The sequence below is a fragment of the Siniperca chuatsi genome, linkage group LG10 (genome assembly GCF_020085105.1).
Source record: "Siniperca chuatsi isolate FFG_IHB_CAS linkage group LG10, ASM2008510v1, whole genome shotgun sequence".
Lineage (NCBI taxonomy): Eukaryota > Metazoa > Chordata > Actinopteri > Centrarchiformes > Sinipercidae > Siniperca > Siniperca chuatsi.
In genome coordinates this window covers 6,443,544-6,471,243 of record NC_058051.1, presented here as the reverse complement: position 1 = coordinate 6,471,243, position 27,700 = coordinate 6,443,544, and the positions used below count along the sequence as shown (strand labels likewise).

General features: G+C 39.4%; 1 protein-coding gene across 5 annotated transcripts in view; it reads right to left on the bottom strand.

The window, feature by feature from the left end:
• Window positions 1-4,109: 4,109 nt before the first annotated feature.
• The window catches only part of tti1 (TELO2 interacting protein 1), a 35,165-nt gene continuing 11,574 nt past the window's right edge, over window positions 4,110-27,700 (bottom strand). For 2 of the 5 annotated variants that reach the window (XM_044210816.1, XM_044210817.1), the window contains exons 9-14: window positions 27,334-27,501; window positions 26,970-27,121; window positions 25,655-25,795; window positions 22,064-22,268; window positions 9,445-9,532; window positions 4,110-4,853 (exon numbers count right to left, since the gene is read on the bottom strand). In XM_044210816.1, coding sequence (XP_044066751.1) covers window positions 4,634-4,853; window positions 9,445-9,532; window positions 22,064-22,268; window positions 25,655-25,795; window positions 26,970-27,121; window positions 27,334-27,501 — 974 coding nt within the window. In that variant the 3' untranslated portion in view covers window positions 4,110-4,633. Of the gene's footprint in view, window positions 4,854-9,444; window positions 9,533-13,699; window positions 17,683-17,814; window positions 18,063-22,063; window positions 22,269-25,654; window positions 25,796-26,969; window positions 27,122-27,333; window positions 27,502-27,700 lie in introns of those variants that run through there. The other 3 variants (XM_044210818.1, XR_006379491.1, XM_044210819.1) reach the window with 3 other exon arrangements.

Below are 27,700 nucleotides of genomic sequence, written 5' to 3'. Positions count from 1 at the left end.
ATTTCTGACCTGTTTTATAGTGTTTATTTTTTCTAGTACTTTCTCCTGTGTGCACTGACGTAAAGACGAGCTACTGTAACAAAGAGTTTCCCTACGGGGATCAATAAAGTATTTCTGATTCTGATTCTGAAAACAGATACAACTGCAGCGGGCCCGACCTTTGGCCCTCGATTGTAAGTTTCTCCTCTACTTCTGAGTTGGAAACTCACTTACAAACTTTTTATCTCCTCTGGCTGAGCTTCCCTCAGGTCTGTTCTCTCCCCTATTCCACCTCCTGCCCGCAGAGTGGACCGGGTGCAGCCTGCCACTAGAAAACGCTCCACACCCGCCGGTTCCACCTCGTCCACGGGCTCACCATGCCTGGCGTCAGCCCCCCACCCCAGGTGCAAACGTCCCCGTCTGTCACTCCTGCAATTGGAGCCTCAGTGTCATCTCCAGTGACTTTTTCTCCTTCACCACAGCCACCTGCTACTAGCCCAGTTCCACCCACTACGCAAACATTAGACCAAGAAATCAACCACTCAGCCAGCTCAATGATCGGCCATAAGCTCAGATCAAAACTTTCAATTTACAAAGGAAACCCTGAAACTGATTGTTGGAGACTATCATCAGATTCTTAAAACTTCCCGGTGCAATTACTTACTGTATCTCAGGAGGCAAGACAGCTGATTTTATTGAACTAGTTCCAGCCCTCCTTGACATCCACACCTCTGTCCACACTGTGATAGAGCACGCTGGCACCAATGATGTCATGGCCAGGCAGTCCATTAAACTGCATTTTGAACTTGTGTCTCTGGCCTCCACAGCCTGGGTAGGAGGTGTGTCCTGTTCGGTCCAACTCCTACTATGACCATGAGCGCTGAACGTTTTAGCCGTCTTTTTAGTCTGCACCTGTGGATGCAACATTTTACTACTGCCACTGTTCTTGGTTTTATTAGTTATTTTGAATCCTTCTGGACAGAGTGGGACCTTTTTAAATATGATGGGTTGCATCCTAACAGGAAAGGAACAGAAAAACTGATTTCTACCTTTATTGCTTTTAGCCTTAATTGATGGTTTCCCCAGCAAGACCCTGCCCAGCATCATGGCTCTGCACTTCACAGCCATGTCCCAGACAGTGTGGATCCTGCTGGTGCTGGTTTTATTTCTTTTTCCCTCGCTAATTTACTAATTCCAGTTAGGATTACTGAAAGGCATTGTGCAATAGCAAAATCTACTCACAGTCCACACAGAAACAATCTCATCATGGTTAAAAACACTTCTTCCGTTCCCACTGTTGAATCAGCTCAATTCTGTCTACTCAATGTAAGGTCCCTTGCCAATAAGTCTTTCATCTGCCAGGATTTTATCATGACCAATAACATTGACTGGATTAATCCTGATGAATGTGCCCCTCTCATTGAGTTATCCCCTGCAGATTATTTATTTTTCCACCAGCCAAGACTGACAGGCCAAGGGGGTGGCCTTGCAGTAATACACAGAAATGATTTTAACTGTGCCCCAGTCTCACTTGGCTGCGTCTCCTCCTTTGAGAGTCTTACTTTTAAACAAACTGCCCATTTTATGTGTTTTACTCTACCGATCCCCTAAATTTACCTCTGGTTTTATTCAGGATTTTTCAGACCTTTTATCAGTCATTATGCTACAACATGACAGAGTTCTTATTCTTGGTGATTTTAATATCCATGTTTGTTGCCCTTCTTCCTCCTCCTTTACTTACGATTTTATCAAACTTTTAGATTCTTTTAATTTGACTCAATATGTGAAGCAGAATTAAAGTGGAAAAAGGATAAACACAGTGCCTCCCTTGCTTCTCTGAAAAATCTAATGTACACATATCAGTATAAAATCAAAGAAGCAAGGAACACCTATTTTTCAGACCTGATCACTAGACAGGGTCACAATCCCAATGAAATCTCTCTGTCAAGCCTGGAACACACTGTTGCACTTTCAAAATCATCCACCTGCCCTTCAGACTGCATTCCCACTTGGTTTTTAAAAGCTGTATTTCAGACGGTTGGTCCAGATATTTTAGCCATTATTAACTGCTCTCTATCTACTGGCCTTTTCCTCTCTAATTTTAAACATGCTACTGTTCTCACCCCTTTTAAAGAAGCCATTTCTAGATCCTTCTGTTTTAAGCAATTTTAGACCCATCTCTAAGCTGCCATTTTTATCAAAGATTTTAGAAAAAGTTCACTCTCCACTCAACTGATTTATTTTATGAATAACAATCTAATCATTGAAAAATTTCAATCTGGTTTCCACTACCGACACAGCACTAAGACTGCTCTGGTCAAGGTCACCAATGACCTACTGCTTGCAGCAGACACTGGCTTGTACTCCATTTTAATTCTCCTTGACCTCAGCTCAGCCCTTGACACAGTAGACTATGATATCTTAATCAACCATCTGAAGAACACATCAGTGATGTGGCTCTGGATTGGTTAATCTCCTATCTGTCGAACAGGTCCTTCTCTCTAGTGCTTGGAGATGCCTCCTCCTCTCGTGCTCCTCTATTTTGTGGTGTCCCCCAAGGATTTTGGGTCCCCTCCTGTTTACCATATACATGCTACCCCTGGGTCACATCATACGTAGTCATGACATTGACTTCCATTGCTACGCAGATGACACCCAATTGTATGTCCTGATAAAGCCTGGTACCACGGATGCATCCTGTCATATGTCCTGCCTCACCGAGATAAAAAATTTGAATGTCCAAAAATTTTCTGAAACTGAATGACACCATGTGCCCCCAGTACTAGCAGCATTAATAATCTCTCCTATAGTCTGGGTGCCTTAACTTACCTTAATAATGTTTGAAAAGAGGCCTGCAATCTAAGTGTCAATTTTGATTCAGAATTGTCCTTTGATGCTCAGGTGACTAAAGTGGTGAAGTCCTGCTTTGCACAACTGAGACAGCTAATCAATATCAGGTCATTCCTTTTGTCTGCAGACTTAGAAAAGGTCATCCATGCTTTTATCTCTTAGAGACGTGACTATTGCAGTGCACTTTATTTTGATATCAGCGGGCGAAACATCTAAACATTGCAGCTGATACAAAACACTGCTGCCAGGCTTTTATCATGTACTAAGAGAAGCGACCACATTACAGCGATCCTTGCTGCCCTTCACTGGTTACCTGTGAGTTTTAGAATTGATTTTACTGCTTGTTTTTAAAGCCTTGAACGGTCAAGCTCCTGCCTATATCTGTGATCTGCTAACTCCCTATGAGTCTGATCGCTGCTTGAGATCCTCTGGCAGGGCCCTACTTATGGTTCCAAAATCTCGACTTGTCACTAAAGGTGACCGGGCATTTGCGGTCCAGGCCCCTCAGCTGTGGAACTCCCAGCCTGACGATCTCAGCAAGGCAAAAACGGTATTCCTCCTTTAAATCCCTTCTCAAGACTCACTTTTATTGTATGGCTTTTTCTTTATCATGTTTATATCTTAAGTTCTGGATCTTATTTGCTTTTATTATGTTTTTATTGTAAAGCACTTTATAACTTTGTTTGGAAAGGTGCTATATAAAGTTATTATTATTAACTATGCCTAAATCAAAAAGTTTAAAATTGGCAAAACTGTGGTTTAAAATGGAAACTACTGTATGAGGTTAAGAGTATTCCATTGCTTTAGCATTGCACTCCTTGAACATTGTCGATCAGAAATCAATGCAGAACCAGAGATATTGTCTTTTGTAATCCATGCATTCTTCTTCCCCATCAAAACCTAGTGCCTACATTACTCACAATGCAACACAACTGCCGACACTTGGGTTGGAGATTCAGATATGCTAGTAGCAGCTAATTTAGCCTCAAGATGCTAAACTCAAGCAGAGATGAGGAGCGGGCTACAGAGGTCTGGTAAACTCACTCCTTTCTAACTCCACACTCAGATTTTTTTCATTTTCAAACTAGTTTTCAGTTCCAACTGACACTGACTCAGGTGACATTACCTAGTAAGTAAAAAGATTACCAATCTGGTCAAACATTTGAGTTTTTTGATACTTATTGCTACAGACACATTTTAGTTGGTGCCATTAACGTTTGAGGTTCAATACCCAGTCCTGTTCTCAAGTGCTGAACACCCCGAGGTTTGACTGCAACACATAATGAAGTTATTTTTAATAGTATTTTGGTGACTATTTTGATTGTGAATGTTTCTGGGTCACAAAAAAACTATCTGGGTCACCAACAGCCAAATTAATCTGTATTAAAGTCCCCAGGTTGAATAATTCAAAACAGAAAGGTAGTTAGGAATAAGGTATTTCTTAAGACAATAAAGAAATAACATGAAAAGGAATAGTATAACATTTGCATACAGTATATGTCAGTGCCTTCGCATGAAATGAAAAACATCAGCACTGTCACTGCATGTCTCCCAAACCATAAGTGTTCCTGGTTTCTACACCTGCAGCAAGAGTAAACGGCAGTAGAGATGCTTCATTGACATTTCCCTTTGTACCTTGCTGCTTATCAGAGCTGTGTGCAACATGAAGGTTATCACAACCGTATCTGTTGGCTGTTTTTGGCACAATTGTCAGATTTTCTTTCAATTAATTGACTTGTTGGAGTCAGTGGTTCAATAAGCCATCCATTCGAGAGATGAGTCAATCACATCAATCACTTGCTCATTAGCTGACTGGCTGGTTGACTGTCTCAGCAACTGAGCCAAACTCCTCCCTCAGCAGTTTCAGCACGTTGTCCGAGTACTCGTCTCTTGGTCGACCCATTCCGTTTAGCTGTACAGGCTGGAGGTCGGGGTGGGGTGGGATGTAGGAGGACGGGCAGTGCAGCTCATTCAGAGTAAACCAGAAAGCATCTGGATCCACCTGGATTAAGTGTCGGAAAACGCTGTGGAGAGGAGTGAAAGATACATGGCAAGAGGATTAGCCCTGGGCTTCATTTTGTTAAGGTGTATAATATCTATTGTATGGAAAAAAACCTTCCTGTAATACAAAGTGATGGACTGAGCAGAACACAGCAGGTTCACTTGCTTTAGTGTGCAGTCCTACAGTTTAACTATAAACTCATTAACTCAACACCGCCTTTTGCCTTCAGGTTGTTTTTATTCTCTCTACCAAGGAAAGTACTTAAGGGCTGGGGTATAATCGATCATAACAAGTTCTTACTACGAGCTATCCGACCACGTTGCAAATCAAAAGTGAGTCGTGCATTTGAGTCCTTTGCCCCTGATTACCCCAGTTGTTACAGACAGTCTCTCTTGGAAGACATTCATAGTGTGAAAAGTAACAGAAATACTTGTGTCAAGAACAAAAAAAGGGAACTACAGAGGTTCTGGGAGTGGGTCCTCTCTCACCTCCACACTGGCCAATCACAGCATGAAGTGGGTGTGAATGTCAGTTTCAGAAGAGTACATAAATGGTTGGACACAGCCCTCCCTAATCCAATGTTGGAAAAGTTCCCGAAGCTATTAGACCACCTGACAAGCAGTTCTGATGGAGTATACTGACTGCATATTCATAAAACTTAAAGGAACAGCTGCTGCTTCATTTTAGGTTTAAAATAGGGCTGCACAATTAATCGAAATATTATCGAAATCGCAATATGACCAAGTGCAATATCCAAATTGTAGAAGCTGCAATTTTTGGATAAAGGTAAAATATGTGACAAAACAGCATTATAATGAAGTATGAAGAAAACATGTTTGTTTGGTACAGACCCCAAATGTCACAACATCATGATTTTAATAGTTTTTCAGTACATTTAGTATAAAAATTGTGATGCAAAAATGATCATTCCCACTAATTGTGAATCACATCGCAATCGTAATGTCAAAATAATCGCAATATGATTTTTTTTTACCATATCGTGCAGCCCTAGTTTAATATGAGCTGCCTCAAGCAGCAGGTTATTCAATCAATTAGTTTACTTTCTTAAATTAACTTCCACCCAGTAACATTTATATTATTATATATTATTATTGTTAAAATATTCCATATAAAATTCCAAACTTTCTTTGTGTCCTTTACGTCACTTCAGCTTTTTGATATAGGTATTTTTAATATATAGCACAGCTTACAGACAGTTAAATATATAAATTTACTTAAAAGTGTATTCAGCATCATCAGACACGGACTGGCCATCAGGTGCTCTGGGAGAATTCCCGGCTTACACATACACATTAACACAACATTCAGTCAGTGCATGGAGTGCGCGTGTCCAAGCAGTGTGGAGAAAAAATGGACAACACAGCAGAAAGAGAGAAGGTAGAGCTGAGAGGGAGTGCATTAAAAGGAGAAAAGTCTAGAAGGAAAGTGTTGTTAATTGCTGTAAAATTATAGATATCTTCATAAACAAGGGACGTGGCCTCAGCATGTCATATCACAACTACCTTTCCCGAGTTAATCCTATGTTTTAAAAAACGTAATCATGCTATTTAGGAAAGCAGGAGATGCATATGCATGGAAATAATCTGGAAAAGATGGAGCTGTATACTCTTTTCTGTCAGGTGAAAGTATCTCCAGTTACTTAGAGCTACCAGAGCTTCATGATGATAAACACAAGTCCAGTCAGAGCTCTGAGGAAATGCCAGGTGCAAAACAAACACTCCAAAAGTGCACAAAAATTATATATTTGAATATTTATTCCTGTTTCCTTAATTATGGAAGTGCAATTGACTAACTCTTGAAACTAAAGACACTTGGCTGTTTTTAACTATTTTGGTTGTTGTTTTTAAACTAAAAGAGTAAAAGATATGTTACTGGCATAAACAGTAAACAGAACAATCATTCAACATAACGCTTACAGCATACATGGTCTGTTGAGGAGATTGGCATGGACTGATGTTAGATTCCCAGCCTTATTATCCCAGTCTGCCCCTCAGCATCAACTTAAGCATGACAAATATCCACGATCATTTAATTAATTTAAGCTTTGAGCTTTCTACTTATGACATAGCGGCTGAATCCAGATGTCCCCCCACTTACAGACTGGTGAACTTAATGACTGTGTTCCTATGAAGTATGGAATGGTGAGGTTTGTCAAATTCTACAATTTATTAAATTCACAAAGACGGAAGATTACCCAACATTCTGAGCAAAATAAATGTGACAGTGTCGACGAGAGGATAAAACAATACTAACACAAATTAAAGCATGGTAAAATAACAACTGGTCTACCAGTATAACTTGTACACATATCATCCAATCGAAATGTCCTATATTCATGTAAAAAAATCTTTTGGATTTTTAATGTATAAATGTGTTGATACCGTGAGGTTTGATATTGCACACACATATATTCTTATACCTAATAATCTGGATTGGTATCGTATAATCAGCAGTCAGACAAATGCTGATTTTGATCCTACTGAGAAAAAAATCTGACCACCAAGTGAGATCCTCAGGTAAAGCTTTCATGTGAAAGTAATATTTTTGCATTGTTAAAGGCAGAATGAGTCGGATAAAAAAAAAACTAAAAAAAAAAAAACAATGTATAGACTCATACAAAAATAATTCCTCTCAATCATCACATATGACCAACTAGAAGTGTGTGGCGGTGTCTGTATCTGCAGACACCCTGCCCTCTGCCTGTATTTTCTTATTTTGCTGTGACGTTTTTTGGGATGTTTCTGGACGTCAACCTTTGGGCAGTGGGTGTGTTGCCCCCAGCTAATAACAGCGCGCAGGGTGTGAGTAAGCTATGACAATTGCGGACACAGTGCAGGCAAATATAGCAAGGCGAAATGCCAAGCGGACAAAGCTCGTTCCAAAATGGGATGAGAGTGGGGTTGGCTTTCACCCGCTGGCGAGCACTGAAGGAGAGGGGATGAAAAGGGACGCAGACGTGGCCACTTTCGGTTGGACAGGTAGGTGCCGTCGGTTAGCTTAGTTAGCTTGCTAAAGTACTGGCTTTTCCATTACAACAAATGTAACATTCCAAAAATAGTAGCTAGCAGTGTACACACAAGCAGTGTACGTACACACTAAGTCCTACAATCAACCAATGCAAATAACTTTATGTTTTGAGCAAGCCACAACGGTTACCGCAGCAGTCCCAAACAAACGAAGTTGATTGTCGGAGAATCAGTGCTGTCTGCAGTCTGTAATGAGCTGGTATATAGCTGACTATAGATAACATTACTGTTGGCAGTGTATGTTTTTTTTCTAACGTTGAAGAACTGATACAACAATGTTGTCATATACAGCACTGAGCGTGCGCTTCTGGTGTCATTGAGCTGGGGAGGAGGGGCCAACTTTGAATGTTCTCATCCTACTCATACTACCTCAATCTATTGGTCAACAATGTTAATAATCATTTAATCATTTTTCAAGCTTAAGTGCCACACATTCTCTGGTTCTAGCTTCTCTTTCTTTATCTTATGTTATACTAAATTCAATATTTTGAATGAACAGTATCACTGAGGGCCCACGAGGGGACCAGTCCACAAGTCAGGGGGGATTGACATTTGGATTCAGCCAGAATGGATTTTTCTGTTATGGCTATGGTTATGAATGAACAGCATATTGAATAATGCAGCATGGACAGATAAAGTCAAAGGTTAGGGCTTGTGTCATTGACATCATATGTTTTGAACTATATTTATTTTTGACAGATTACAGTATTTATCAGGAACTGAACTAAATATGGTATGCATCTTCTATCAGCTATGTATATGGTATCTACATTCAATGGGCAAGTAAAGTACTTAAAAATAAATACTCAATTACAAGTAAAATCCCTAAATCTAAAGTTTTACTTAAATTATAGTATTGTACTTAGACTTGAAAAAATCTTTTACTCATTATGCAGAATAGCCTTTTCCATACTGTTTTATTATTACCAATGCCTTAAAAGGTACCATGTGGAATTTTTGACTACAAGTAGCGCTATGAAGCAGTGTATTTACATGTGGGTGCTCATTTTGTTTGTATCGTGCATGAGGACGCATACGTGCCAGGACGCAATAAACATTCCTGCCGCTGGTTTTATGATATTCTGCTGATCGACAATTGGTGGCAGTAATGCAGCAAACACGGATGTAGACAATCCAAGCTTTATATCCTTCCTTATAAAATTGAGGAAGGAAATGCATTAAACATGTTTATTAGGCCGCTAGCATACACACAATATTTTTTGGTTAGAAATACTGTATGTACACATGACTTTTGTTCCGTTTCTCCATAAGGCACCTGTAACATGTAAGCAGCATTTGAATATTGAAGCTTGACTGGTTGAGGTGAAGCTAATTTTAACTACTTTATATTCTAAATAAAGTTTAGAATAGGTAATTCAATCTAGAACAACACAACAGAAAATATCATTGTTTTATATGTAAAATCTTAATCAACAAAGTAACTAGTAACTACAAATAAATGTAATGAAGCAGAATGTATTAGCATAAAATGGAAGAACTCAAGTAAATGACCTCAAAGTTGTTCTCAAGTACTTAGTTACTTTACATCACTGGATAAGGGCTTACCTTAGGCTGGCTTCTTGGAGTCTGATGGGTTGTCTACAGCTCAGGTAGGGCAGGGAGGCCTCACAAACAGCATCCAGGTCTGCCTCACCTGAGAAAACAAAACAAAAGATCTTTACTGAATTTCATCATCCATATTGTCTTTTAGAGCCCAATTGTAAAATAAAAACATATTTCATTTGGATTTTCAGAAACAGATTTTTTTACATAATAGCAATTCATAGATGAAGAATTTCAGTCATGTGGTTATTGTCAAGCCCAGAATGTGCCTAACTTTTCTTAGCCAACAAAAATCATTAGAAAAATATAATCATATCAGGAAACAGGTGGCAAATATCAATATCAACATGATCAAAAACTCAAGCTGTAATCGCAGTTGCCAGCATACTGCGTAGCTTGGTAAGATGGTAGACTGGAAAGGGAGGAGGAAGAGAGATAAAAGAAAAAGAAGAAAAAATAGGAGGAAAAAAATAGATCATGCCTGGACTTTACCTTTTCTAACTCCTAACGAGCAGAGAGAAACTGCTGAGATGGCTGAAGAAAAATTTACCACATCTCTGGATTTCACACATCCACTCTTCTTCCTTTGAGGAATGGATGAGTGTGGACAGGGCTACCTCTTTTTCCTCTATCCTTCCCTTTATCTTTTTTCTTCACTTCCTGCAGTTTTATGTACACTGACCCACCTGCCTTAATTCTCTTTTCTCCCCTTCTTTAACTGTACCTTTCATAACCTGGCCAGCTCCTGCTCCCTCCATCTACTTGACTTCTTTCCACTCTTTCATCTCCTCTTCCTCTCCCTCTCTCTCTCTCTCCCCATCTTTCCCAGCAGACATTTAGTGATTCCCTAAGCTGCGAACTGGGCTGCCTTTCAAGCCTCATTTCAAAACATGTCTCTCTCCCTCTCTGCTTACTCTATTTGCCAATTCAACCCACACTCGGCTTGAACCAGGCCTGCTCGCTGTGTGTCAAGAATAAAAGCAGCAGTGCACATTTCAGAGTTAAATGGGATTATTTAGCAACCGCTTTTATCCCTTTTCTTCCTCCTTTTCTGGTGCTGCACTCATAGCCTGTAGTCTTTTGTGGAATCAAGGTGCTTGGAGAGAGGCAGAGAAGTGAGAAATACTAAAGAGGAGAGAGCCAGGTGCTGTTAAATTTTGTGGTAAATGAATAACAGGGTTGAATTGGAACTGAAGCTAGAACTAGGACTGAAGCGTATGCTTTGCTTCAGTCAGTCAATCTGTGTTTCTGTCTTTGTCTCTGTGTGACTGAGGCTAGGTAATTGGCTTGCTGCAGGCATCCCAGAGGTAAGCTGTAGTCAAATCGGTATTCACATGAGTAAGGCTGCAGCCGATGATTGTTTCTCTCCTGCTCTTTCACTTTCTCTCCGTCTCTGACTCCAAATCTCCCTTGTTCTGATATGAAGGAGGACAGCATCAAGTAACAGTAAGACAAATCAAGCACAAGGTTCTTAAAAGGATGGACTAGACTATTTCCTTTAATGTGACAGAAAAAAAAAACATTTTTTACTTGGTTACATTCCAGTCATGTGGGGGTTGTATAAAAAACATTTGAAGAGAGGAAGCAATGTTACTGCAGTTGCCTTTTTGTAGTCTCCAGTGGTCATGCAATAGGAGGAGCTTTTCCAGTATTTAAAGCTGTGCTGTACTACCTCTTTATGTGCGATACACCAGGTCTGTCTGCCAAAATCACAAAATGCACTTGCAAGAGAAGAAGAGAATCTGTCAATGACCCTTGAAGATTTTCCATTTTGGCCCAAGTTAAATCCCGGTATCATGTATAGACGCTGACAGGAAAGAATGTAGAAAGATATATAGAGAGTGTACATTATTCTCAATTAATCCCAATGAAAAATTGTTAAGCATAAACTGTCTCCTACACAGCAGTGATTGAGCAGCCTGTCCAGACAAAGCTGGACTCATAAATGTTGGATCTGCATCCTCCCCTTTTAGTACATCATTAGGTACATCACATAACAGAAAGTGTTGGTAAACACAAGTGTTCAGTGTGCAATTTACTGTGCAGAAATTCTGGATACTACAATCCTTGAATTTCAAACAGCTACATTTTACACCAGCACTACATAGGCATTAAATTGAGATAGGAACCCTGCCCATAACTGAGATTTGAAGACAGAGTCTGACTTTTACTGCCACATTTTAGACCTGAACCCAGTGCAACATTATCTTTTAGTTATTCCTCTTTCCAGGAGAGATATTCTTGCTTTGGCAAAACAGCAAAGCGGTCTGACAAATAAACAACTAGTCTGGTAACAACCATAATACACTCAGTGGCCACTATATTAGGTACACCTGTACCTGCTCATTAATGCAAATATCCAATCAGAAAATCATGTGGCAGCAACTCAAAGCATGAAAGCATGCAGACATGGTCAAGAGGTTCAGTTGTTGTTCAGATCAAACATCAGAATGGGGAAGAATGTGATCTAAGTGACTTTTGATGTTGATTGTTGGTGCCAGATGGGGTGGTTTCAGTATCTCAGAAACTGCAGATCTCCTGGGATTTTCACACGCAAAAGTTTCTAGAGTACAGAGAATGGTGCAAAAAACAAAAAACATCTTTTAAGCAGCAGTTCTGTGGGTGAAGATGCCTTGTTAATGACAGACGTCATAGGAGACACTTCTGTCAGTTAACAACAGGCAACTGAGGCTACAGTGACCAAAACTGGACAGTAGAAGAGTGGAAAAACGTCAGCTGGTCTGATGAATCTTGATTCCTGCTGCCACATGCAGATGGTAGGGTCAGAGTTTGGCATAAATAACATGAATCCATAGATCCATCCTGCCTTGCGTCAACGGTCCAGGCTGCTGGTGGTGGTGTAATGGTGTGGGGAATATTTTCTTGGCACACATTAGGCTCCTTAATACAAATTGAGCATGGTTTAAAAGCCACAGCCCACCTGAGTATTGTTGCTGACCATGTGCATCCCTTTATGGCTACAGTCTACCCATCTTCTAATGGCTACTTCCACCAGGATAACGTGCCATATCACAAAGCACGCTTCACTTGGTTCCACCAATATGACAATGAGTTCAGTGTACTCCAATGGCCTCCACAGTCACCAGATCTCAATTCCATAGAGCACCTTTGGGATATGGTGGAATGGGAGATTTGGAGCATGAATCTGCAGCTGACAAATCTTCAGCAACTGCATGATGCTATCATGTCAACATGAACCAGAAACTCTAAAGAAAGTTTCCAGCACCTTGTTGAATCCATGCCACAAAGAATTCAGGCTGTTCTGGGAGGAAAGGGGGCCATCCCCAGTATTACCAAATAAAATGGCCACTGAGTGTGTATATATATATATATATATATATATATATATATATATATATATATATATATGAGACCCATGCAGAATAAGGCATAGTGGCCCACCTGGACAAGTAGCCAACCCTAGAGCCATGCAGCTAGTATGCCAAAAATCAGCCACTCCTTTAACATGTTTAATGACATTAACACTACACAAACCAGCCAACTACCAGTGCATAACACTATAGCATGTCATAATGAAAAAGAAAAAAAACAACATTTGCCTTACCATCTTACATGCCAAATGCTAAACATAGTGTTTTCATGTTTGAACCAAGCTGTTACGGAACATTTCTGTAAAGGGGACCTATGTTTGAAAGCCCAATTCCATTACTTTAACAGATGATGTTAAGGTAATGGCAATATAACAGATTTTTACAACTTGTGTATTTTGCTCTGCCGGACTTCATTTTAGCGACCGTCTTCCCAGACCTCAGCAAATACTTGGAGAGTACAATGTTCTCACAAGCGATAGAAATTAGGCCAAAACTACAAAAATAAGAGCCAAGTTGTAATAAAGTGAAATTAACCTTAAATAAGAAAATAAAATTGACTCGCCTATTCACTCAACTCAGTCCATGGTTTCTGCAGTATAATCAACCAAGCTATCAGTAAGCGCAAAGTCATGTAATTAAAGTGTGCCTCAACTAAAACTATAATTAAAAAATAACAACCCAACCTTGTAGGAGAAAACTCACATTGTGTGATGGAATCTCATAGTAAATACTTGTGTTTTATGTTCATAATAATATTATTATAATATCACCTTTGTTCATGTGCAATGATCTTGGTTTTGTGTGATACAGCATATGATGACCGTGCACCTTGAAACAGAGGACTGTGCCCTAAACATGTGTTTGATGAAGATAAACAAGCTTTAAGGCTGACAATCCAAAAGTTTAGACTCATCAAGCAAGCCTTGGGGATGATATTGAGCCTGTGATGCTCTGAAAGTAAAATAAAGACAAATAAAGACATCTTGTTCCTCTTTGTTAGAACGGTATTGTAAAATTGCTATGACAATCTGGGTTTGTTTCTGGGATCCTAACTCATACTGTCCTCTGTCCACCTTCTACATAAGCTGATCTGCGTGCAACTGGGGAGGGTTCAAAAACACCCAAAGATCCAGAATGTCTACCTCCCCTACAGACTGCTTGTGGGATTGTGGAAGGAGACTTTGTGATACAGCATTCCCATCGAAAGTGGATACAATATTGGAGATCTCGGGGAAGTACCGTAAGGCAAAGATAAATATAAACAAGAAGAAAAAACTTTTTTTAACAACTTGATTTTATTAATGAATAAAATTAATATCAATTAAAGTCATGTCTAAGAGACTGGATAGTCTCAGAGTGACTGCAGAATAACTGAATCATAGTAAACCAGGAACTGACAAGTTTGATCTAATGAAATGTACAAAACCACTCTAGTTATGGACTGATGAATATAGGACAGAGTATGTAAAAGGACTAACAGAAACCTTGAGAAAGTTTAATTTGCAGGTATCAGACAGACACCCAAAACCATCAGAGGAGCCTATTCATCCTTTTCAAGTTGGTGATTTTGTACTAATTAAATCTCTGGACAAGGTATCTTTATCTCTTAGGTGGAAAGAACCATTCCAGGTGCTGCTGACAACCAGGACAGCCCTTAAGGTCGAAGGCAGAGCAGAATGGATCCATGCCTCAAGGTGCAGGCCGGCTCCTCCAGCTGCTACCGAGGAGGCGGAAAGCCATGGCGATGGACGAAGTGGTTCCTCCTCTTCTCCCTCTTGCTGAGTGGGCTTGAGTAAGGTGCCGGGCAGGAGACTGTGTAGGGCCAACCAGGCGGCCCGCTAAAGGAGTGCGAAGGCTCTCGTGCTCACATGAATGGAAGTGTCACTAGTCAAGTGCCACAGCTCATCAAGGAGCAATCCAGATCGAAAGGATGTTGAGATTATCTCAGCATGTGTTTGATGAAGATAAACAAGCTTTAAGGCTGACATTCCAAAGGTTTAGACTCATCAAGTAAGCCTTGGGGATGACATTCCGAAATCTAGACAAAATGCCAATGTTTGTGCTCTTGGTTTGAATGTGACACAGAGAACAAGGCTGACCATGCCGCAACATAAATGATAATCAGATGATCAAGAGGTGTACGTTCAGGATCTGCTGTAATTGGTGCGTGAGGTTACAACCCTCTATGATGAGATGTACAAATACTGAACTGTATGCTTGTGTGATTCAGTTGCTTTGCAAACCGATTCAGGTCTTTATTGATTTCAATAAAGGTCTTTAAAAAACTCTGATGACTTTGCCTCCGAACTTTTGATTTCAACCACATTGTCATTAGTCCTAACGAGTACGTATTAGTTACACCTGTGTAACTTTTATACAGTTTAAAATCAGTTTCTGTGTTGTCTCATAGTTACATTCACTCACTCAACACTCAACACACTCAACTCATAATGCTACATAATGTCTATAGTCTCCTATAGCAGTTTAAAACAGAAAAAGAAAAACAGTGCTAGCTATTCTGAGTACTCTGCTACATTGAATTAAATGGGATACTTACATAGAGAAATTATTTTCTTCAATGTTGAAGACACGAGTGGTTAAGATGGACCAAACCTAAACATATCATGGCTGGTGCACATTTTCATACCTTTAATCATATTTGGTTTAAATAAAGAAAGAGACAGAAAACAGGAAAGTAAGACAGCAAGTAATGTAGGAGTTTATAGCTGCATCATAACTGATGAGTTTTTACTGTGAGCAATATATCCATTGTATAATGACATATATGCCAAATGTTTTATTTCATTTGGAAATGTTATGTTCATGATGAACTCTAGTATAAAATAATGTTAGGGAAAACCTAGAGAATCAAAAACCTATTAATAATGCAGAGCCAGCCACACATAAAGGTGCAGAGAAACTGTGTCTTAGAAAAGTCTTATAAAGATGTCGGACAAACCAGATATCACTACAAAGGTCAAGTATGACGAGGGAGGGCATCCTAACATTGTTGTTGGTGCACCAAAGACTTGCAGAGAAGAATATAAAGCTAGGCAAAAATATTGAGGAATTTCTCAAAAGGTCCAATAACCAAGTAAATTTACTTATTTTTGACTTCTTTTCAAAAATAGTTCATGAGAATGTAAAGAAACTTTGCAACACAAAATCTTGCAGTGAATGTTTCACAAAGTTATCTGTGGTCTATCACACTAACTAATACATAATTTTCAGTTAACTGACTAGGGTAATTTGTCCTAACGTGACTTTATCACACAGCTAACTAACCCATTTAACAGACGCAATTTCAAGTTTAATTTATTAGGGTTGACTGTTACATACTTTTGGTGGCAGTGACAAGGCAGAACGAAAATACAGTGGGAGGTAATCAGACTGACAGAGCTACGCCTTCTAGCTGACAACTGTTAGTTGAGAATCCAATATATTTTTGCTTTGGAAGTTACTGTAAGAGAACACTGACTTACAAGGACGACTAGTAAAACCACATCGCAATGTTAAAACTCACAACAGTGTAAGATTTACTGTTGGGTTTGAGTCCATATATTTGTCTGTTTTTTTCCGTTTGTTTGAGTGAAATATGTCGTGTTATATGTGAATTGCAAAGGATGAAAAAAAACATTAAAGTTAATTATTTTGGCTTCACGGAAATCCAGAAAAAAACATTTCAGTCATGATTGGCTTTATTCTGATTTTGTTTGAAATACTGTGTTAATATCAAAGCGAGAACCCAGTATGGCATATCAAGCCAAATTGTGAGCTGAACGTATCATTACATCTCTAATGGTGTAACTGTGGCAGCAGAGCTAGGTTAATTTTTTCTCTCTTGTGGAAAAATACAGGCAAACAAGGGTATCTGGTGGTAAAAAGGAGTAATTTATCAACACCAACACCCAGAGCTGCTGCTTTCACCAAGTTGACAGAGACTACAACTACATCAAATGCAGGTTGGTTTGTTAGAAGTGTATTTCTTTGTAAGTTGTTACTTTGTAATGAACATAATCTGGGCTGTGTAACAAATACACAGTATCTTTCAGACATCAGGTCCTCTCATTGTGGACATGTGGAAAACACTTTTACATTTTGATATCATTATGTACGAACAATCCAGAGGCAAAGAAACACCCAACACAAAGCATAAGGTGAGTAAGTGTTGTTTTAAATTACATCGCAGAATGGATTATAATGTTTATATCATGGTCATTTAAAAAAAAACTTAAAGCTGCCTCTCCTCAGGGCAAGGCGGCAGGTATGCATGAGATTCGCCTTGAGATGCTGAAGGCTCTGGACATTGTTGGGCTGTCGTGGCTGACACGCCTCTTCAATGTTGCTTAGAGGTCAGGGACAGTGACTACGGAATGGCAGACCGGGATCGGAAGGTATGCTCCAATTATCGGGGTATCACACTGCTCAGCCTCCCTGGGAAAGCTTATGCCAGGGTGCTAGAAAGGAGGCACCGTGTCGAACCTCAGATCCAGGAGAAGCAATGCGGATTCCGTCCTGGTCGTGGAACAGTGGCCCAGATCTTTACCCTTGCAGGGTTACTAGAGGGGGTCAAGGGAGTTTGCCCATCCAGTCTATATGTATTTTGTGGACTTACAATCATGTCCATGGTGGGTGGTGTGCAGTCGAATGTGAAGTGGTTGAGATGAAAGTCAGCACCTGCAAGTCTGAGACCATGGTTCTCTGCCGGAAAACGGTGGATTGTTCGCTCCAGGTTGTTAGTGACTTTCTGCTAAAAGTGTTGGAGTTCAAGTATCTCTGGTTCTTGTTCACGAGTGAGGGTAAAATGGAGCGTGAGATTGACAGGCGGATTGGTGCAACGTCAGCAGTAATGCCGGCATTGTACCGGACCAATGTGGTGAAAGGGGAGCTGAACCGGAAGGCAAAGCGTACGATTTACCAGTTGATCTACATTCCAACCCTCACCAATAGTCACCAGAAAAATTTTATCACAGATACAAGCAGCTGAAATAAATTTCCTCTGTAAGGTGGCCGGGCTCACCTTTAAATGTGGAGTAAGGAACTCAGACATCTGGAATGAACTTGGAGTAGGGCCGCTGCTCTTTCGCGTCAACAGGAGTCAATTGAGGTGGTTTGGGCATCTGATCAGTATGCCTCCTGGGCGCCCTTCCTAAGAGATTTTCATGGCACGTCCAACTGGTAGGAGACCCCGGGGTAGACCCAGAACACGCTGGTGAGATTTTATATCAACATCTGTCTTGGGAACGCCTCATGATCCCCTAGGAGGAGCTGGAAAATGTTTCTGGGCCCTTTAGGTAACTCTTTTTTACCCATCATTTAATAATTATAGGGGTCCTATATTGCAACATTTACCGTAAAATAACATTTCAATCATCCTTACACTATAAAACATTAGGTAAATATTTACATTTTAATCCAATCAAAGAGTACAGTACAGTACATTGTAGGGATGCTATTAAAACTGACAGCGCTCGACATTAGATAGACAGCTACAGTAAAAGTTGACGTTAGTTAGCGTTAGTGTTAGTGTAGTGTTGACTTAACATTAGAAGTGTTCTTGGTGAAAACAAATCTCATGGCGGATTATAAAAAACAGCTGAGCGCCACACAGCAACAATGGCTACAGGAAGAAAGAACGATTGTATGATCATATCAGTATTTTCAGATTTTTATATTAACGTGTGTACCGTAGCTGTTGAGATCAACACAGCTGGCTACATGGCTAGCTATCCACAAGTACCTCAGTAAAGTGTCTTATAATAGGGCTAACGTTAGACCGCTATATGAGATGATACCCTCAATAATAGTCACGTTTTGGGTCCTAACAGTATAATGAGCAGATTTACACTAGTATTGAACTTTAATTTACCTTCAACATGACACATTGGTAATATAGTGGGGTCCCACATCCACTCCGTTCTTAAAGAAGAGCGACCATCTTTTCATAAGCGGACCAGTCCGCCACTGACCCAGACGGACCAGTGACTGGTCAATCAACTTGCCCTGATAAACTTGTACTAACCATGGCCCACTTCTAAATCCCCTCTGATACGCATCTTCCTTATAACGTTACATTGTTTGAGGGAACTATAAAGCCTTGTTAGAGGCAGGAACCTAACGTCAGAAATCACAGAGATAAACAAAACATTCATTTTGGACCTGTCAAAATTTTTAAAAGTATTAATTCACAATAATATTTTTTTTAGGAAAAGTGATATATTTATTCCGCACCTTTCTAAAAGCTCCGTGGATTATTAAGTTAAAAAAAATGTGTCTACTTAAAAATATTATCAATATAACCTTTAAACTAAGGTTCTTTATTTGTTTTAAATTTGTACCAGTACCAAAGAGGAATGTGCCACTTGATCTGACTTCATCTGAAGTTAAACAGCGTAAGTCACATTTTCTCTATTACTGGAGACAGGTACAGATGGCTTCTCTGCGGGTGCACTTGATGGCTTTTCTCACCTTTTCTTTGCACCTCAAAAAGTGAAAGCACTGACACTGACTTAAGAGCACTGTGTGGTTGCAGTGCAAAAGCTTACTGCTGCTAGTTCTGCCTGCCTAGGTGCGCATTTATTCCAGACGTTGTCGTCTGCCACCAATACCAGTGCGTAACACCAAATACCACCTCTTCTTCACCGCTGCTGGGTCATCTCCTTGTTCAACCTGCCCTGTTCACACCCACTGTGAACCCAAACCACAGACCCTTAACTATACTGAAACTGACTTCACTGAACATCACAAAGACAATCCAACATCACTAACAGATTTTACATACTGCTATATGTATCTTGTGTACATGAACTCAGTGTGGGTTTATTAGGTATTTTCTACTAGAACAATCTCAAGGGTTACTGCTGAATGCCCTGTGTCTGAATATTTGTCTGCCTGTATTTCTAAACAGATCTATTATCATTATTGTTATTATTATTATTATTATTATTATTATTATTATTATTATCATCATCATAATACTCGTAAGGTTTGCTTGTTGTATAAGAATAATGTTCTATGTTGCTTTTGATCAATTTTCACCAAAAATACCCCTCTCTGATTTTCACTGAGATTTTATATTCCCACACATCTTTCCTGCTGTAGGAAGAGACTGATTACTGCAGTTTACAGTAAACAAGGTCCTCTTGTGATGACAACAGTTCAGAGTATCTAATATGTAACAGACAGAACATACACTCATGAGCTGCAATTCTCTGCTTCTACAATTTTTTCCCCCATTCATGCCCAATTTAGAATTCCCCATGCACTGCAGTTCTGTTACTACTAACTCTACTGTTGGTCTAAGGTGTGCTGCAGACAGCCCTGCTACCTCTGTGACACATGGTGTCACCAGCCGCTAACTTTTCATCTGTCAGTGATGAGCTTCAGCAGGAGGGTGTAACGTGTGAGGTTTACATTATCACCAAGTTCCACACCCCACTGTACAGGTTATTAGACTGGAGATATCACTACTCGAAATCAAATCCCAGGTCTTTGCGGTGGTGGACCCCCTAAAATCACAAAATCTGATTTTTATCCAGATTTTTGTATTTTCTAAATAAGAATTACAGCCATTTTTTATTTCAAAAACAAAAATAATGAGCCCTATGAATCAGAGCTGTGTTAAACCTCTATGTAATGATTTATTGCTGCTACAACCCCACCAACCAGTTGTTGCATACTCACTGTCCTTGGGAAGTAGAAGTGATTATGATTACCACTTGATGAATGAAAAGACCATTTCCCCCATATTTTTTTAGCGCTGATTGCAACCACCACTACTTACTGTAGGTAATGAGCATGTTATTTTCATTACGTAGTTTGAAAAAACCCTTATCCACTCAAACCTACACAGATAAGTAAAGACACCAATAGAGGTGAAAAGAGGTCCTACACTGCATTAAAATGTTCTTAGTTCCAATATACGTACTGTTTCCCCAAGAGTATTCAGCAGTGTTGGAAAATTAGAGCAATCTGAACCCAGTACGCCTGCAACTGAGACATCTCTGCTTAATGAACATAATGATTGATGAAAAATTAGACAAGCAGCTCATAATTACATCATTGGTAACACACTGGCACTGATCCCTCAGGCCACTGTGGATGAACATTTTCAGTTATGATATTGAAGCTATGCCAAGCACAAAATACACAACTCTAAAAAACATTACATTTCCAAGCTAATCAATTAAATGTCCTCCTTTCCTCTAGCTTCTTCATTTGCTGATTGCTGTGCAGATTTAACAGTGTTTCTTGCTTAATTGTGGTGAAATGGAGCTTGAGGGAGAACAGTTGCTTGCAGCAGTTATTTTGAGTGCAACTAAGGATTCAGTAGCATCCTGTTGGCTCAGTTGGCTATGGTCTGTATGTTTAAAGTCATCTTTAAAATATGTTGAATTCGAGCACAGCCTAAAGGCCTTTTTAGTCATGAAATTCCATTGATTATTGTGTGTTTTTAAGTGGAAATGGCATGTATAACTGTTGCACACTGCAATGCAATGCAAAAGGGTGTTGACTGTCATGAAAACCACTGCCACGTCCCAAAAACAAGAGATCGACACAGACACACACCAAATCGACAAATAGATACACCTTTTTCACAATCAAAGGCAACACAGGATCATGTCTTCGGGCCTTCATAATAAAACAGAGAAGGAGAATTGAGATACACTAACTCCTGCTATGGTCCCCCTGCCTGGTTTTTACTGTAGTACAAGACTGCCATCTGGTGGTCAAAAAGTCACTGAGTCTTGGAAATGAGGTGGTCATCTTGGCTGAATGCAGAAAATCTTTAACCTCCACCCATTTCAATATAAAGTCAACAAAACAAAGGCTCCATTTTAAAAGAATGACCTGTAGATACAACAGAAATTTATAAGCAACTATTTGGGGCTTTAGTTATGAGCTGGAACTATTTCTTGGCAAATAGCAGCCAGCCTAATGTTGGATAGGATAGGTTGCATGAACCTTAATGCATGTAAATGACTGGCTGTCTGCCTGTTTCTTTTTAAATGCTTGACTTTGAGCAGAATTTTACTCTGGTTATTCATCAGGGCTCTCATTATACAACATACTTAGGTGAATATTACATTGGTACAAAGGTAATCTATCCTCACTATGTTCTTGCTTAAATGGCCATAATGTTACACCAACCTTTATTAAGATCATTGTTATACTATGGATCATACCAGGTACAATCATATAGGGTGATACTGTATGATTTGTCTTGGAAAACCTGTGTTTTTGTGTGTCATGTGTTCCTATTCTCTTACCTAGATCCAGCCTTTGGCACAGTGAGCCCAGCCCCTGCAGTACAGCCAGCTGCAGTTTGTAGACCAGGGTGTGCGTGTAGACGGGTCCGGCCTTGGCGCTGATTGGAGCTTGCCGTGCCAGCGAGGAGCTCAGCTTGGGCAGAACCTCTTTAGAAACCCTCCTCCTCAGGAAGTCACCACATGTTTCACCCAGCGTACACAGCAACTGGCAGAGAGACTCAGCATGTAATGTATGTACGCAGCAAGTTGTCAAAATGTAATAAATTGTCCCTGTAGTGTGTCCTTCATTTTAAAATCTGACAAACTACACTGTATTATCCCCTGGATGAATCATAGTATTTACAAAACCTGGACAAACCCAAAAGCTGCCATATTACTGCTGGCCATAGCACGGTTTGCCAGCAGTAGTGCTGAGTAACTAAATGACCATTTACAAACTAGTTATGTCTGATTTTCTCGATTCTTCAGAAAAATATAAAAAAAGATATAAAAATCGTCCAACTAAAGACAGATTTTGACAAGTAGACAAATTTACAGTGACATGCAGAATCAATTTACACCTGTACTTTGAGAAATGATCACAAACAAAGAAGTGTGATCGTCATTCAACAGGGAACAAAGTAGAATGCCATTTTCATCCTCTGTGATTCTCTGAAATAGTTTGAAAAGCCAGCTCTGGGAAGACAATCAAACAATTTAATGATTTTTCTTTGTCTTGTTAGTTTAAAATGTTTTTTAAAAAATGTTTCACAGAATTATAGCTATTTCATAATAAATTGACACTATACTTATGCCTAAAACCACAACCTTTGATTGATTCAGTATAGGCACATTTCAATTTTACATGCTTGCAAAACTGATTAATTAAAATGTTATTTCAATTTAATAAAAAATTTAGTCAATTTGGTCAGTTGACGACCCTTGAGTGTGAATGCAGTCAAAGGTTGTATCAGAAATAAAACAATATCATTTGCATGAAATCTTAATAAAGTTAGGAAATATCGTACTGAGTTTCTAGAAACTGAAATTGCAGTGCTAGAAAAAAGCATGCTAAATAACAATTCACGTGAAACATTCGCTAGTGATAGAATTTATTGGATGAACTTAGGGGCCTGTTAAGACAGACTATCACACTAGGCAGAACCACTACATGAATAGTGCTCACACCAGCCGCCTTCTTGCTCTTAAGTTAAGAAGAAAAGATCAGTTAGCAAACATCTCAGCAATTAGGACCAAAGAGGGAAATTTAACCTCTGATCCCATAAAGCCCTTTTCAACTATTCTATCAAAAATTGCATAAAACAGAGGTTGTTCATGATGAAAAAGTCTGTAATTAATTTTTAGAAAAATTACATCTACCTAACCTGCCCCCGGAGGCCGTGCATTCATTAGTGGCGCGTATCACTCTAGAAGAGCTAAGAAAAGCCATCAAATCAATGAATAAAGGCAGATCTCCGAGAGAGATTCAGCTTCAAGGTACTTTCAGTATAGGTAGGTATGCCGAGAAGGCATTTGACCGGCTGGAATGACGCTAATTATGGTCTGTGCTCCAACATATGGGTTTCAGTGAAAGCTTTATTTCTATGATTAAGCTATTGTATGCTGACCCTTCTGCAGTAGTGATAACAGGCAACATTTGCTCATCTAGATTCTCAGTTTCCAGATTCTCTCATCCGGGCTGCTCCTTATCTCCACTTTTATTTTCTCTTTCTCTGGAGCCTATTGCTCAGGTAATATAACAGTCAAAGGTCCTCAAGCCAGTCATCATACACGACACACCACATTACATTTCCTTATATGCAGACAATATTTTGATTTTTACCAAAAATCACTCTAAATCACTCTCACATCTCTTTAAAATCTTTGAGGTTTTTGGTAATATCTCTAGATATAAAATTAACTGGGCAAAATCAGCATTTATGCCATTGGATGAATTAAGTGTGCAAACACCTTCTTTTAGTATTCCTGTTGATTGCAATTTCAAATACTTAGTGGACTTTATCTATCCTTCCCATGACACATTAACTACTAATAACTACAATAAAGTCCTAAACGACATAGATGGCAATTTAAAGAGATGGGGTACACTCCCTATCTACTTTAAGTCTAGACTTTCAGTCATTAAGATGAACATATTGCCTTGTATCAGTTTTTTCAGCTCAATGATACCTCTAGACCCACCGGATGGCTACTGGAAGAAGTTATCAGCACTTTTTTGCGGAACATGAAAAAACCCAGAATCAAAGCTTCTACTTTGCAAAGGCATAAATTATCAGGAGGTGTTAACCTGCCTAATTTTGAATGGTACTAATGGTGTTTTGCTCTGCGTAAACTTACCACCTGGTTGAATCCAGAGCCTTGTGTATCATGGTGCCCCATTGAAGAACAATTAACATACCCACATAATCTACCAAATTTGATATATTCCAACATACCCCATAAGATAGTGAAATGGGACTTTGGGCCAATTATATCATACCTTTTCACTGTGTAGCATTAAGTCCAGCAGTTTGCCAAAATTTGCAACAAATTCTTTCATCAATCTCCAATTTTCCATAACTATTCTATTCTGATAGATGGGAAGCCAATTTTCTTTCCACAATGGGGTGACAAAGGTGTTCATACTCTCCAAGACATTGTAGGGCAACAAGGTCTCTGTGAATTCCAAGATTAACAACAGGTCCAATAAACTCCTCGGCACTTCTTTCTTTTTTATCTACAGTTACGTGCAGCAATGCATGCTCAAGGTGTCCCATGGGACACTGATTTTGAAACTCACCCCTTTCATTTGATACTTGGGACCAAAGGTAAAAACAATGGTATTGTCTCTGACAATACATTTATAACTGAGCGCTCATATAAACCTTTGCCACTTAACAGACTCTGGAAGAGAGATATTAATACCTCTTCAGATCTGGATTGGCATACTATATGGTCAAATATACCTGTCATCCAAACCATCAAATGATACACTACAACTTCACCTCAAAGATTACAACAAATGAATTGCAGAGCTAATCCATATTGCAACTTTTGTCCAGACAATACCATTAGCACTTTTCTTTATATGGTTTGGCAGTGCCTGGAGGTTAATAGATTTTGGGAAAAGATATTGTATTGTATTGTATTGGACACTTTGCCTTGTTTGCCTTGTGTCATTTTTGTGACTGTAATGGTGCTTCCCCTTCCTGATACAAACAATATATAAGACCTGTCAGTTGCTGTACATAATGACATACAGTAATTTGATCCTGATAATGTAAAACAACATTACATTACTATGTAGAAGTCATTCTCACAATTGAGAATGACTTCCGGATGGGAGCCGAAACGTCTTGAATTTGAAAACATTGTCCAGGTGACTACGACTGAAACCTTTTCTACAATGGAACACTCCTGGACGAATGAGGGACTACACCGTATTACATTACTATATAAACAATTATTTAATTAATGTTTTGTGTAATTTGTCACAATATTAAGCTGCAGATTTTATCAAATGATCCACCAACACAGTAAATTAACAATTTTCTTTTTAAAGAGTTTCAGGAAAAGGCTTGTTGACTTCAGGAAAAGACTTGTTTTACGTACCCTGAAGGCTCTGAGGACAGCTAAAGGGTCATCAGCTGTGAGTCTCTGTAGGAGGGCGGGCCAGCAGCGATGAGCCATAGGCAGCAATTCATTTTCCTTCTCACTCAGTGCACACACACATAGCTCCAGCACATCCAGTACCTTAAGACAAAGACATGCAGTACACCCATTGATATATATCTTTTGTATGTAGAGTGTAACAACAACACATACATGTGCATAGGTAGCTTTTGGGTGATGTAACAACCTCTGTAGGCCATATTGGAGGTCCAAAGATCCTGGGTAACAATGAAAGAAGTAAAAAAGCAAAGAAATACTTTTCTAGTACAACTTGCCTGTTATAGCAGAACTGTACAGAGGGGTTCATTTCTATTTATTTTCTCACTACGTGACTGATTCATCACTGATACATCTGAGTTTTTAGCCTCACTGGTGAAGTGGCTCTAGGGATGGCAATGTCAGTCTGTCAGCCTACGACTTTGGTCCAGACTTAAATATCTCAATCACTATTGACTACTTCTATTATTAACCACTGCTGTCTGGTGGTCTGCACCAGCCAGTTCCAGATGTGTTACAAATCTGGAACTGGCTGCATAAAGATAGACTTTCTCTGCAGCTTCTATGGCTCAGATCTAACAAAGAGTCAAGCATGAGACAGACGTTTTTAAAACTAGAAAACACAGAAAACGTATGCTTTCTTAAAGAATTTAAGTTATATTTTACTAGTAATAACTCATAATGAGGTTATTGTGGTTTCTAGAAACTCTTATTGCTCATTCGACAACCACTTTAACAAACTACAAATAGAGCTATTTTTCCTCTTGTTGTCAGCAGGTCATTGATTATTATCATGGTTACGGAGCCTATAGCTCAGAGTTAGCCAGGGGTGGCTAACTTGTTACTAAAATTAGTCTTTTAATTAGTCTTAATCTTTTTTGTCTAACTCATATTAGACTAGTTGACTGCAAAGCTATGACTGACCTAAAACTATAGACCTGGCATGTCTTTGTACTGCAGTCTTTGGAACAAGCTCTTTGCCAAGTCTAAAATTTTGGAGAAGGATGACATGGAGCTGTTCTAGCTAACTAGTGTGTGTTGTGACTATATACATTCATTTTCATGATGGTATCATGTGTGGCTGGGAGATTTGTCACACCAATACAAAGCCATCACAGTGCAGAGACAAAACTAAATTATTTCTATAGTATCTATGCATTTAAAATGGGTTCCCATACAATGGTGAACAATCCTCACTAGGATTTTTATCATCAAAACCAACACTCCCCTTCACACTACATCACACCACAGGCAGTACCTTGAGTCGGAGCCTGAGACTAGGGTGGGACAGCAGATGAATGCAGCGCTCCATAACATCTTTAGTGATGCTGAGGTGGGAAGGAAGCTCTGCTTTCATATCAGGACCACCAATATCTTCAACATCCTCACACTCTGTAGGAGGAGGGACTTCTGGAGAGACAGTGATGGTCAGACGGATGATGTATGATTGATAGACTTGGCAAACACCCAATGTTGATGTTGGTTATTCATACTGTATTTTCTGTCACCATAACCCAGTTTCCTTACTGATACTGTACTGAGTTTAATCTAATATAACCTCTAGAATAATGTCAAACCCATACTATGATGAAATATAAAATACTGTTATAATACTGTTTTACCATGGTCCTCAGTGTCCTCCTCCTCTATCCCAATGCCCTCTGCCAGCTCTTTCTGTTTGCGGTGATCCAGCAGGAATTGGCGGATGTTGAGGATTTCCTTGTGAGTGGAGGTCTTCTTGGGTCTGGCAGACTCACTGGTTCTACCACAACTGGAGGGAAACCACCTCACTAAAGGAAAAGCAACAAGAAGAAAAGGTTAGGTTAGTGACGCAATGAGGTGTGGGACTAAGAGGTGTGCAAGATCTTTTTCTATATTTTTATTTGTTATTTGTCACCTGTGAATCAAACACTGTTTCAGGACTGTAATGTATTTTCCTTACATTTTCCATGGATATTCTTTTCTTGTATTTTCTAGCACAAGCACCTA